Source organism: Anolis carolinensis, chromosome 1 (genome assembly GCF_035594765.1).
Source record: "Anolis carolinensis isolate JA03-04 chromosome 1, rAnoCar3.1.pri, whole genome shotgun sequence".
Lineage (NCBI taxonomy): Eukaryota > Metazoa > Chordata > Lepidosauria > Squamata > Dactyloidae > Anolis > Anolis carolinensis.
Genome location: NC_085841.1, coordinates 323,862,575 through 323,877,088, shown reverse-complemented (window position 1 = coordinate 323,877,088; position 14,514 = coordinate 323,862,575). Strand labels below are relative to the sequence as shown.

The 14,514-nt window shown below is 38.6% G+C and overlaps 1 protein-coding gene across 3 annotated transcripts in view; it reads right to left on the bottom strand.

The window, feature by feature from the left end:
• Window positions 1-3,767: 3,767 nt before the first annotated feature.
• The window catches only part of nubpl (NUBP iron-sulfur cluster assembly factor, mitochondrial), a 90,975-nt gene continuing 80,228 nt past the window's right edge, over window positions 3,768-14,514 (bottom strand). For all 3 annotated transcript variants that reach the window (XM_062968243.1, XM_016991067.2, XM_062968244.1), the window contains 3 exons: window positions 12,718-12,838; window positions 7,975-8,057; window positions 3,768-3,964 (listed from right to left, as the gene is read on the bottom strand). In XM_062968243.1, coding sequence (XP_062824313.1) covers window positions 3,902-3,964; window positions 7,975-8,057; window positions 12,718-12,838 — 267 coding nt within the window. In that variant the 3' untranslated portion in view covers window positions 3,768-3,901. The remainder of the gene's footprint in view (window positions 3,965-7,974; window positions 8,058-12,717; window positions 12,839-14,514) is intronic.

Below are 14,514 nucleotides of genomic sequence, written 5' to 3'. Positions count from 1 at the left end.
TGCCTGAATTAAGAAAACATCTGACAGTGAAGCTCTGTTTACAAAAGCTTTTTAAACCTGACCATTCCCCCATTTTCTCCTCATCCTGTCTAAGCAGTTGTGTGTTTTGTTTGCACTATTAGGAGAATGCTGAAAATTGGCTGGGGAAACAGGCTTTCTGTGTTGCACAGCAATAACATTTTTGCAAGTAAACAGTGAAATACATAACGCTTGAGCTGGTAAGAAATGGGATTTTGTTCCAACCAATCCTACTGTAGCCATGTGTGTCTGCCTAAAACAGGGAAGGTAAACAGCTGCTCCCTCCAAAATCCTTTCCTGAGCATGCTTGGAAAGCAAAACCAAATCCCGTAGCAGATGATAGTAGGAAAAAGGTACCCAAATGAGAATTACTTACTTTCTCAAACTGTGCCTCTCCGAGTGTTTTGGACTTCAACTCCCAGAAATCTCAGCTGGCTTGTCAGCTGTTAGGAATTGTGGGAGCTGAAGTTCAAAACATCTGGAGGAGCACAGTTTGAAATACACTGCTTTAGAATATCTAAATATCAGAATTTAAAGGAGTTACTTTTTGGGACCAAAGCTCCCAGAAATCCTCAACCAGCAGAAAACAACCTATATCTATTTAGACAGAAATGCATGGTAAGAATTGCCTTGAAATAGTCATTAACACCAGGGTAATTAACAGATATGAATGAATGTATGGAAAGAGTTCTGCAAGCAACAATACTGAATAGCAAGCATCAGTAGAGTGACAGGTAAAATACCAAACCAAAAAAAAAAAAAAAAAAGAGGGTGGAGAGAGAGCCACCTGGATAAGTCTGGTAAATTTGCATTAACCGATTTTAACAATGAAAAACAAATACACAAAATTGTTCACATTACCTTAATATATGCATATATATGTATAAATAAGCAGGATCCTATCTTAAAGATAAAAATTACAATAATGCTTAAATTAGTATTTCCTGTAGCAAAAGAGTCCTTAACAATAGCGTATTAAGATAGATGTTGGGGTATGTGTCGAGTTCTTTCTTTTAAAATGCATTAGACAATTTATTAGATACATGTGTTTGATTCTATCAACATTCTTTAGTCCAGTGGTTCTCCACCTGTGGGTCCCCAGGTGTTTTGGCCTACAACTTCCAGAAATCTCAGTCAGTTTACCAGCTGCTAGGATTTCTGGGAGTGAAGACCAAAACATCTGGGGAACCACAGGTTGAGAACCACTGCTCTAGTCCACTGCTAAGATAAAGGTAAAGGTTTCCCCTGATGTTAAGTCCAGTCGTGTCCGACTCTGGGGGTTGGTGCTCATCTCCATTTCTAAGCCGAAGAGCCGGTGTTGTCCATAGACACCTCCAAGGTCATGTGGCCGGCATGACTGCATGGAACGTCGTTATCTTCCTGCCAGAGTGGTACCTATTGATCTACCCACATTTGCATGTTTTCGAACTGCTAGGCTGGCAGAAGCTGGAGCTAACAGCGGGCGCTCACTCAGCTCCTGAGATTTGAACCTGGGACCTTTCTGTCTTCAAGTTCAGCGCATATATATATATATATGTAGAGTGAAGTTAGAACGTATTATGGATGTGTTCGCAGAATTTTTATCAGGGCTTCAGAAAGTCAAATACAGTATAAGCCCCATATCCGCAGGGATACATTCCCAGATTTTGTGTGGATGCATAAAACTGTGGATAATGGTGAACTCTACTGAAATGAAGGACTACCAATCAAAGAATACCTGAGCCAAGGTTGAGGATCTAGAAAATAGTTAGAGGAGCCATATTTTGGTAGAGACTGTCACCCATGTCAAACTCCTCACAATGCAACACCATTCGCTTGACAAGTAAATCTCTGTTCCTTTGCTGTGGGATCAAAGTCCCTAGGCTGATGAAATACTCTTCCTTCCAGCTTTTCTTCATGGAGCTCATGGCAGAAGTAATGGGTGTTGGACACGCATCGTGTCAGTGAGGAAGTTATAAATCGTACCATTCCTATGGATCTGGGGCTAGTATAATATGAGTAAATACAAGAGGATGATGCACGTACCTCTGTTCTCACAATCAGCGGACCATTAGGTAAAAGTTAGGAAATGGGGTTTCTGGATTCTGACTGGGTGCCATTCCCACCAAAGCAGCAGATTAGTGCTTTGGCAGACTTCAAGTTCAACACTTGGTCAGATGAAGCACAAGGAAGAATGAAGAAACACCTTGTACCATTGAATAATTCATTCATGCTAAGATGATGATCTTTCAGTATAGAATCTGCCCAGCTCTTCCTCGTTGCGTATTTGATTTGAATGTTTTAAAAAGCCTGTCATATTATTACAGTGGTTATCTCCGATCTTTGAGTTTATGGAGGGTTTCTTTTATTCATCTAGCTTTTGTTAGAAAACAAAGTGATGAATTCAATTGGGTGTGAACTGTGCAGTTACTCACAAAATCTTGTTCAATAAAATACTGTCTTCCTTATTTTGTGTTATCTGAGTCAAGTGTCATGTTTTTTGAGTAACAAACAATGCTGCGAAATAATGAGGTTGAATTGCATTAGGAGGTTTTAGCATGCTTATGTCACATACACACACAGAGTGCTTTATATACCTTATGGTCCTGGATTCCTTCTTTGATCAGCACTATCAGCACAAAAATAATGACGCAAAACTTAAGGGAGCAGAAAATGTGGGCAAAAACTTCTCAGTATGTGGTAGGGAAAAAGCTGACAATTACAGTAGATCTTTTGTTCATAGATTCAGGAATATTACTTGCTAGCAGGAATATATTCATAGATGCAATCACCAGTAATTAATTTTTATAACCTATTTTCTTCCTTAGCAATCTGATCTCGGATACATCTAATTTCAATATTCAGCTTTTTGCTGAATATTGGGCTTATTTAGGCTCAGTAGGATGCAAGGAAATGAAACAATTTGCTTAGACAATTAGAATAAGGAATTATCTTTTGATTAAGCGTCAGTTGATAAACTGAAGCCTGTATAAAAAATCCTGTTCTTATGATTTCCAGTTATTTGTTTGATGGCTACAAAACACAGCAATTTAAAAATAACTCATTACAGTGGAACAGGGCAGTTGTTTTGTTTTATGACTTCCTTTATTGTCGATTGATTTGTGTTATTGTTGTGTTTTATACTGTCTGTTTTGCCTGGCTTGGCCCCATGTAAGCCGCCCCGAGTCCCCTTGGGGAGATGGGGCGGGGTATAAAAATAAAATTATTATTATTATTATTATTATTATTAGTTGTTGTTGTACCCAAACTAAATTAGATAAATTAGAAATGTTATTGAAAACACATGCATTCACCTTAAATGAAACTAAAATGTCGCTAAATGTTATAGAAGGGTAGTGCTTGGACTACTTGAAAAAGGGACTATTTATTTACTACATGTATTTACTATATTTGTATCACACCCTTCTCACCCCGAAGGGGACTCAGAGTGGTCTCACAGATAGGCAGCAATTTGATGCCGTAAACAAACATATAATACAATATATACATTAAAATAAGAATTTAAAATATATCAATATTAAAACAATTATTAAAGCCAAACTCATAATCCAAGGCCATTCCAGTCATCATTGCACTATTCCATATTTACTTTTAGTTGTCATACTGCAGATGCTTGAAATACAAAAGCTCCCAAATTCAAATCCCTGCAGGTTCAGCCCTTGCTAAGGAAGAGTCCTGCATGAATTGAATATAAGGCAGCTTCCCATATCCCTGTGCAGATACAGCTAGGTATAAACAAGAAACGAAAATGATATGCAATCAAATATTTATTCATAAAATACAAATCAAAATTATTTCATAATTGAACATAATTTCTTCAGTCACTTCCTATGTCACACTTCAGGCAGCAACATCCCAGCTAGAGCTCTTCAGAAGGGTGGCTTTAAGTTGGAGGATGTGGCAGCCTTTTCACAATTTCAGCAGCAATCTTCAAATAAGCTTGAGCCTGAAAAATGTATAAAAATCCCAATCCCTGTTAACCTTCTAGACTGGAGTGAAGCAGTATAAATCACACAGGAGCAGCTTATACAATGCTTTGCTATTACCAGAAGCTAGAATTCACCCCCTTGACCAAGCTGTTATGAAATGTGTTGAGAGAGACATGCTAGTCGCCAGTAGCAGAATGGTGACAAATAACACTGCTTTTATAAAAGAAAACCTCAGTTTGGGTGGGTGGTGAGCCATTGGCTGTACAGTACCAGAATGGATTTGTGTTATTTACAGGAAAGATGTACAAGGGACAGAAAAATTGGATGAGAAAAGGTATATAGTGCCTGTATAGTGAGATGACATCATAGAGCCAAGAATGACTGAAAAGGAATGAACATACATCACTGGTGAAAAAGGCAGAGGCCTGTAAAATATCATAGCCAAAGGAAATGGAGCTGACAAGAAACTTCAAGAAGAGTTATGTTTGATATCCATAAGAACAGAGAAGTCAAGCTACATCTCCAAAGAGGGTACTACTTATAGGCCAGTGGTACCAAGAAAGGAGTGGGTGTTGGCAACTTTAGATTCTACACTAATTTGATCTAAGCAAATCAAAATGTTTCAGTCTTGATCTTTCTATAAACTTACTGTATAAGTGTATATACTCATGTAAGAGTCTAGAAATTTTAGACAAAATGATCAACCCAAAAAACCTGGGTTAACTTATAACACAGGTCAGTGTAAATACGGTACCGTAACTCTTATCAAAAAAGGAACCATCTCCTTCTCTTAGTAGAGTAGAGAAAAGCAAGACCTTAGTCTTGAGAGAACCTAAAAGAAGCACCGAGCCCCTTAACTTTCTCCACCTGTTGCTGCTAGCCTTTTCAAGTGTTGGGGAGGGGGGAGTGGCAATGGTAACCTGGGGTGGGTGGCTACCTGAGGTGTTGCTCACCCCTCTCCATGAAATGACCCTCAACTTTTCCACAGAACATATAAAAAATCACAACTTTAGCCTCCAAACCTGCCCTTGACTTGTACGTAAGATTGACTTATACACCGGTTTAAAAAATAGTTCTTTGTCTTTATTTAATTAATATCTTACTTTCTCCCAACATGAGATCAAAGATATACAACCTTTAAAAACACAAAATAATTAAAAAGCTTTTGGCACAGAAGTAAAAAAAACCCACATAATTAAATCAAATTTCTATATTGATATGGTATAACTTTCCTGACAGAGATACTCAACATTTCTCTGCCCAATAAAGATTTGTGAAGTGCTGCATAAACAATTAAAAGATAGCTTGAAGAACAGCCTCATTATATCTACATTATCTCCCCTTGGCACTCTAAAAGATCAGTAAGGTTCATTTCACTGAATGGAACCGATTATAGCATTAGATTTTAAAAACAACTACAGGTCACTGTGAAGGTGCGCCTTCTAAAATAACATAGCCATCACTGTCACCTTGCATATCAGTCTTCTTACATAAACAATTATATGATGCACCTCAGATACATCATTGTAAGCTCTCCTGAGATGGATTAAAATACGCATAACCCTCCTATCCACAACCTGAAACACTAATTTCTACAATAACCATGAAGAGATCCTTAGGGAAACTTAATGGAGGCAGCCAATTCCTTTGTTTATTCAAATCATCTCACAACCAAAAGGCATGTAGCATATAATGAAACCATCTCATCTGAGCCAGAGCAGTGGCTCACCTAGCTCTCGCTTTGACCCTGAGGCTCTCTAGAAAGGCCTTTCTATAAAGATGGGCAAAGGTGCTTTTTTGTTTTCTCACTTGGCTATAGCAGTTACCCAGTTTTGTGGAGGCCCCATGATTAGCTATTAGCTAATAGCCATTGTTAAAGTATTGTCTATGAATGTGTCCATTCAGGTAATTTTAGAGCAGATCATAGAGTGGTACAGCTCATTGACAGAGGCAGAAAGTGATAGGAAGGTAGATGAATCAATTTTTCTGATTTGAGAAAAAGCATCTTGGTATGAAAAGAAGCAAATAGCTTGATAACAATTAAACACCAGCAAATAACTACACACCACATCTGGTTCGCCTCTCTTTACTAAGCCAGCCTCCTCCCCTTTCTCTCCTATTCACTCTACATGACAGCCAAGATGCAGGCAGAATGTTAGTGGCTGTAACCTCATGGGCCTTCTCTTCCTGTCAGCTCTCCCCCAAAGGCCTCTTATTTGGCTTCAAGCTCCAAACAACTCTCCATCTAAGAAGGGATAGAGAAGTGCAGGAGTAGAGAAAGGGTCAATTTAGCCTGAAAGCTGCTTGTTGTAGATCATCTTGAGTTTTTGAGAAAAGTAAGATCTTGGTAACATAAAAGAACTGACTGTTGACTTTAACTAAAGAATATATTTTCCAAATTGCATCTTTTGTCGACAGGAAAAGAACAAAAAAAATTTTAAAAAGCCGTCAGCTTGGATTTTTTTTTCTATAAACTTATCATGCACACATACTAAACCTTTCCTCCTAGTGATATCCCTTTTTAATGGGCCATTTATCTGATCCTAAGGCTGGAATCATCTGTTTGTGCCATCATTACTGAGCAATACAAGAGGAACTGAAGTGAAACAAAAGCATCTTAATGGGGGAAATGGAAAGGAGAAATTTACAGTACTCGTTTATCATTTGAAAGTGTTTTTATATTGAAATGGTATGTGCTCGATTCAGTTATTTTCCTTTGCTTTTTTGCTTGGAGTTTCTAATGGGAATTACCGTGGCTCATCTTTCTGAAAAAGCAAGGAGTGCATTTTCTCTGGCAGGGAACAAAAAGTTGACAGTTTAATGTTGACAATTTGCTGACCAATCATTTGGAGGCCAAAGGCCTGCTCTGCAGTGCAAGGAGAAACAAAACAGAACAAACAGAAGGCAGAAACTCTCTCAATCTATAAACTACCAATGACGACCAAAAAAGAAACCCTGCCAGGCTCCTCTGGGGGTCTTAATTTCTTCAGAAATCAAGCACAAGCCTGTTTTTTCTTTTAAAGCTTCATATTTATATACTGAAATGCCATAACCCCTCCAACTATTGGGCATTTCTTATATTACAATATCTGTTCCTGGAGAAATTTGCAAAACACAAAGCAGGACAAAAATAACAAGGGCAACAAGGCAAAAAAAATTGTGAAAGCATAAGGAAATACTGTATATACTCATGTACAAGTCGAGAAAAGACCAAAATTATTGATTTTGATATGACCCATGGATAAGTTAAGGGTAAAACTTTGGGCTCAGTAGGGAGCTCCTCAGATCCATTCCACAGAGAAGAAAAAATGTGAGCATAATAAAAAGGGAACCTTGCAAAGAATGTCAGAGAGAGTCAAGTGGGTTGGTGCTTCTCTTAGGTTTTTTTTTTTTACAGACAGATAAAGCTGTCAAGGGGAGAGCCTAAAACAAGCCTTGAACCCTTGTAGTCTTCTCATCCTAGAGAAGCAGCAGAAACCATGGCAGTGGTGGAGAGAGCAGAGGAAATTGGGGGTTTTTTTCAGTTTCTTCCAATTCACAAAAAATCTCCCTACTCCATCAGACATGTGCCAAAGAGCCATCACAGTGGCAAAGGGGGCAGAAGGGACTAGGGCTTTTTTCAGTTCCTCCCAATCCCTTCTAATCTTCTCATCCCAGATAGAGCTGCTGACACAGCAAAGTCGATCCCCGTTTTTTCCAGCTTTCCCATCCACCGCAACTTTCCCTGTACTGGGGACGGCCGGGCTGCTACAGAGCTGCCACAGTGGTGGAGAGAGCAGAGTGGATTGGGGCTTTTTTCAGCTTTTCTCCACTCTCCCTGCCCCCATCACAGAAGCCTAAAAAGCCACCATCATGGCACAGGGAGGAGAAGGGATTGTGCTGCTTTCAGGCTTTATAAATAGAAAGAACGTATGATAAGCAAAGTGAAATTAACTGAAATCTGTTGAAATCCTGTTAGCAAAAAGACAATTTGTAATCAAAGCAATCCAACTCACACACACGCATATAGTTATTGCATTAAACTCACCGCATTGCTCTGTGGTTGTGAAACTACAATAGGTTTGCCAGCATCAGATGTCTCTCTTATGTCGACAAGCAGTGGAATATCACCTGGATTAACATGAGAAATTGAAACTAAGTCTCAAGTATGATGTCGATGCACTTAATTCAACTAGCAATGATGTCACTTGAAATCATGTTTCATTATAACAACTAATGTTTCAATTTCAACTAATTTGAAATACACTTTTTAATCAAAATTGTTATTCACTTTTTAAAAGTATTCACTTCTTTCTTTAATAGATGGGACATTTTTGTGATCTTACACCAATGCTGAGAGTCTCCTTTCTTGTTTGCTGAAAGAATCCAATAACTGAAACAAAAATTCATAGATGACCTATTTTGGATTACAAAAGGATAGCACACCAGATTTGAATGCACCATTAGGCACTCTTTTTGCTTTTCATTTCAATAGTCTCCACGCTGCTTTGGAACTACAAGCTGGCTTTGTAGGAATTTCTGCTACAGTGCTGAGCTTGGTGACCCTGCTATTCCAAATCTAAAGCCAAAAGCCCTGCTGAATACATGCAGTGCTTTCCATGCACATAAAAACTAGGTCCACAGTGGAGTGTTCCAGTTTACAGTTTATTCATATAATCACATTATTTCTTCAGTACTATACTTCATTCCCTATTGATTTCAGTGTGATAACATTCTAATCAAATACATGCTTAAATATTTAATTGTAAAAATGAAAGAACGTGTTATTGTTCTTAGAGAACTATTGATTTAAGTAAGTGCATACTCAATTAATACCTCCTCCCAACAATAGATTTTTTAAAAAGTTTTTTATTGTAAATAGTGCTATGTAAAATTATACAAATGTTCAGAACATTTTCCATCGGTAACACATGTTTACATTCTTCTTCCTCCCAACAATAGATTAATGCATATTGTGCTTTTCTCATCAGTGGGGGATTCCCACAGAAATAAAGAAAAAGTAGACATAAACATGAATTGTGATCTTGTTTCAATTTTTTTTCTGGAAAATAACCTTTTGAAAGAATTCAACCATTACAACTTTATGCAATAACTGAATAGAAAATAGTATCTATAATATGCTGGGAAGTATCTTCTTTTCTCTATTTAATTATACAGTAAAGGTAGGGAAAGTTTGTTCCTCTAGATATTTTGTAATGAGCCACATTACAAACAATACAGAGCCACGGATAGCATGGCAATGTTGTTATGGATTTATGGGAGTTATAGCCCCAAATAGTGAGGGCCAAACGTACCATAATCAGCAAAAATTTTGAGGCTTACTGATCCAAATGATAACTAATGCAACTAGCCCAGATCACTGTGATGCCTGAAATTCAAGACGAGGCTGTAAAATACATTTAGTTATAAGATATTTTCTCAAGCTAACCAATCTTTCTGTAAAGCTGTAATTTTTTGGCTATGCCAAAGCAAAATATAGACACTATATATTGTAGATGGAGTTCTTTAGACGTGACCCGTTGGTGCTGCTCTGCATACCATCCGGATTTTTTTCACATCTGCAAACAGTTGCTGTCATAGACAGGAAATACAGTGTCCTAGGCCCTCACAGAGGTATAAATTCATTAAGTTGGAACAGGCCTAATGAGCCATTGAGTCCAATCCTCTGGTCAGTGCAGGAACTCCAGTTAAAATATCCCCAGCAGGTAGCTGTCGAGCCTCATTTTGAAGATATCCAAATAAGAAGATCCCTCTGCCCTCCAGGCAATTGGTTCGTTACCAAACCACTCTTACTGTCAAGACATTCCCTCTAATGTTCATTTAAATCTACTCCGCTGTAACTTCAAACCATTAGACCTCATTCTACCCTCTGGAGCAGCAGAGAACAGGCCTGCCAAGTCCTCCCTGTGGCAACTTTTGAGTATTTAAAAAGTGCAATTATGCCGCCCCTCTGCTTTCTCTTCACTAAAGGGAACACGTCCAGCACCTTCCTTTCCTCATATTTTTGCTCTCCAAACCTCTTAACATTCTTGTTAACTCTGCTCTCTTTCAAATGAAGCACATACTTGGCTCATAGCTACAAAGGAGGCTAAATCAACTCCAACCCAACTGTAAAAAGATATCCATGGTTCTGCAATGATCCAGCCTCTTCTTCACTCCTGCTCAATATCTGATTATGTAAGTCAAGGAAGAACAAAGTCCAGGCCTCCATATATTGTTGGACTGTAACTCCTATGAACCAACACAGTCAATGACGAGTTACAATTCAACAACCTTGGGAACAACACTTTACCCATCCTTATTGTTTCTATTTCTTATATCTGTTATAGGTGGCTTCAGCTCTGAGAAAAAATATAATAATAATAATAATAATAATAATAAAACTTTATTTATAACCCGCCACCATCTCCCCGATGGGGACTCGGGGCGGCTTACATGGGGCCATGCCCAGACACCATACAATATAACAAAATAAAACAATATATCATAACACAATATAATAGTACAAAAATAATCATATACATTACAACACAAATCAGAGCAGACAGGGCGGGCCACATGAACATTTAATTAAAAACTCGGGAGAGAGAGGCATATAAATAAAGAGAACAGGGGTATAAGATGGAACAGTCCAAACAGTCCAAAGGATAAAATCCAAGGGGAGTAATCAAAAAGGTATATAACATTTACTCCCCGAAGGCACATCGAAAAAGCCATGTTTTTAGATCTTTCTTAAAAGCCAATAAGGTGGGGGCTTGCCTGATCTCAGAGGGCAATGAATTCCACAGTCGGGGGGCCACAGCAGAAAAGGCCCTCTCTCTCGTTCCCACTAGACGGGCCTGGGATAGAGGCAGTGGCGAAAGAAGGGCCTCCCCGGATGAGCGGAGGGATCGAACAGGTTTATAATAGGAGATACGGTCACGAAGGTAGGTGGGTCCCAAACCGTTTAGGGCCTTATAAATGATGGTATTCACCTTGAATTGGGACCGGAAGGTGAACGGCAGCCAGTGGAGCTCTTTGAACAGGGGAGTAGATCTCTCCCTGTAGCTCGCCCCTGTAATTAATATGGCCATTCTGTTAAAGAGAACTAACACTCAAAAGCAATACTAATAATGTTTAAGTCTTTCTATGCTAGTCAGAAGGCACTGACATCAAATTACCACTTGAAAAAAATGTTGCCTTTTATACTTTCACATATTACAGCTTTTGCTGGGAATAAACTCAAATTTCACATTTAGCAGAGGGCGCTCCTCGCTAATTTTTTTTTCCACATAAATTGAAGGGTACAATAGATCTCTTCTAATTGTGGAAAGTCTTACCATTGGAGACTTCCTACTTATGGTCAGTACAACTCAAGGCTGAAATAAGGTTCCAGACTCTAATCCTCATTATACATCCAGCAGACAGTCAAGCTAACCCAAGTGTGTACTTTTAATTAAGGATTTCCTTGCTCTGCTAAGTCTGTCAGCTTCTGATATATCTATGAAGATTTTTGTGAAGTCAACTTCCTATGCCTTAATGAAAAATCTGTACGAACCAATGTAATTATAGCAGTGCATGAAAATATGTATCATTAGCAGGTAGAATTGTCTCATTTACCAGCTTAATTAAGGTATGTTATAGTTCATTATCAACTTACAGTTAAAAGCACTGCAAACTTCAACTTAGGAGAGAATAAATTACATCAATAACTGCTAGTTTCTTCAACATGTGAAGTTCTTGGCACTGCCCCAGCAATGCACCTCCCAACCATCATTACATTCCTCCTCTATCATGTAGGTCTATCGTTCCCAATCCAGCTGAAGAACCTAGAAGGCTGCCTCTCACCCAAGAAAACAGCTGCTACCTGCTCTCAGGCTGTGGAAGATCACCTGGCAGCCTTTGAAGTGAGCATAGAGCCTGGAAAGATGTTCCCTTTTGACCGCAACTCCTAGAATCTTCCCACCAATATGGTCAAGTTCTATGAATGGCAGAACATTTCAAGCTCTGATTATCCCCACATCTCTTTTGTGTATCCAGATAAGGCAAAAAATGCTACTAAGCTATGGATATTGTCTTTAAGACCAGTAACAGTGCTCATAAATTTAACAGCAATAATGTATAGTGTGCTCTACCATACATTCCTAGGAGGCAAAAATTGTACAATAAATGCCATGGAATATTTCTATTCATACTGCTGCAGCCATATATGTTCTGAAAACAATTCCATTTTTAAAAACTAGTAATATCATCCATTTAGATACAATTAATTTTCAATATTGAAGTGGGAGTGCACAATGTTATCCCCTATGTGGATAGGGGATAACATTGGAACTCTCCAATGAAACTCTCTCCCCCGGACTGTGGTGGAGGTTTCTTCTTTGGAGGCTTTTAAGCAGAGGCTGGATGACCATCTGTCGGGGGTGCTTTGAATGCAATTTCCTGCTTCTTGGCAGGGGGTTGGACTGGATGGCCCATGAGGTCTCTTCTAACTCTACTATTCTATGAGTCTATGATTCTACAAATAAAATCAGGATATGAGTATTTAGCAATCAAAGATGAAATAATATCAGGACTAAATAAATATATTTGTGTATGACTTTGTATGTATTATAGTTCCATGAACACACTGTACGATAGCGTACTCCAGACTTCTAACTATCTAGAGTTAAAAGGCTGACATCCCTTATTTTAATGGATATAAAAATCAAACAGTGAAGTCAGAAATAAGTGAGATGCAATCCTAATTAATCTTAGCAAAATAAAGATTTTAACATTGCTATTTTCTTACCTAAAACATCCAGTCCAAGTTCACTGGCCAAATTTTTCACACCATCAGCTCCAAAAATATGGGTTTCATGTTTGCATTTAGGACACTGGAAAATGCTCATGTTTTGAACAAGTCCCAAAACCTGGCAATTAAAAAGACCTTGATTTAAAACCTCAGGTTAAGAACAGTACTGCATTAAAGCAAAACATTCATTATATCAGCCACTCCATTCCCAAACATCTGCTGGAACAGAAAAGTCTTCACTTGTTAATGAAAGGGCAGCAAAGAGGGAGCCAGGCTAGCCCACTAGAGTTTCAGAGTCTAGGAGCATATATAGAGAAAATATTCCTGTGCTCCTATCAAATGTCCCCCTGAAAGTTATAGAACTGAGGCAAGTGCTTATCCCAGAGTTCTTACCAGTTCAGACACTCTCAAAATGGGAAGATATAGTGTGGATCACAACTATAAGGGACTTTGTAGGTCACAGCTAGCTCTTTGAATAGTACTTGGAAACATATTGGCAGCCAGCAGAACTGTTATATATCCATTAACAGATGAATGGAACATGTTAGTAAATATATTGCAGCTATAATTTTAGCACCCATCCTTCTTTGACCAGTGAAAGGCTTCCAGGCAAGCCTTTTCTGGGGAATACTTCTTTTGACTATGTACTGTACATAGCAATTTGCAATATATAGGTTGAACAGGCTGAAATAAAACTAGAAGGTGACACCAACACGGAAGCACTGCATAGCATACCAAAGCAACCATAGCAGCCCTGAACCTTGACTTCTAATGAATTAGATCTCTTCTTTCCCTCAGTTTGTCAAATAGCTAATTTGAAATGTCTCTAACTGCAAGTTTATCAGGTCTCTCAGCCCACACTTTAAACTCATACATGGCAAACGAGTTTCATTTCTTGTTCTCACACTGAAGGAGAGTGGGATATGACTATCTACAGGTGCACAAACCTATATACATCTGTCTACAAGTATGTTCCTCTATATTACTCACAAGCATTGGCTCCTAAGAAGTGATTTGGTGCTTTGATTGCCCATTCAGTTACAATTCATTAGTAGCCAGGTCACACCACAGCTAAAGGAAATCAAAGCAAGACCCTTAACAAAATCTTTGCCTTTAAAGAATATGTGTCTTTGTCTATTTATTGGGGGGGGGGGGGGGGAGAAGAATAAACAATTTTCTATTCTCTCTGAAGAGCAAAGCCACGTGTAAAGATCAAATAACAGGAATAATTACATATGGCACACAGTGACAAACTATTGGAAGAAAATCTAATCTACTTTTGTTAGATGTACCCTTTTAAATTCTTAATGGACTGGGTTAACTTTGAGAACCTGTCAGAAGAGTTAGTTGGACTGCACAGAACACTGATTCTTCCTCCCCTAATGAGGACAAAGGATGGGGGAACTAATTATACTTTATTCATCACTCAAACCAAGTTCTGCCCAGTAAGCCTCCCTTTCTCTTTCTCTCCAAACCTACAAAACAGTCTTAACTTTTATATGAAACCAAGTTCCAAAAAATATTGAGCTTACGGTTTCACGTAACACTCTGTAATTGAAATATACAGGAATTTCTCTCTCCTGAACATAAGGCAATGAACAAAACACAAACAAACAAATAAAACCAACCTTTGTCTAAGCTGCCAGCTGGTGGATACTTTGATGATGGCCTGCTGCCATCATCCTTGTTCTTCTACAACACCCTTGGCAGAAATGGCAGGCATTACAATGGCATGACTGGGTCAATGCCAGCTCAGTCAATGTTAGCCTAGCAGTGAAGCCATTTGGGATGACA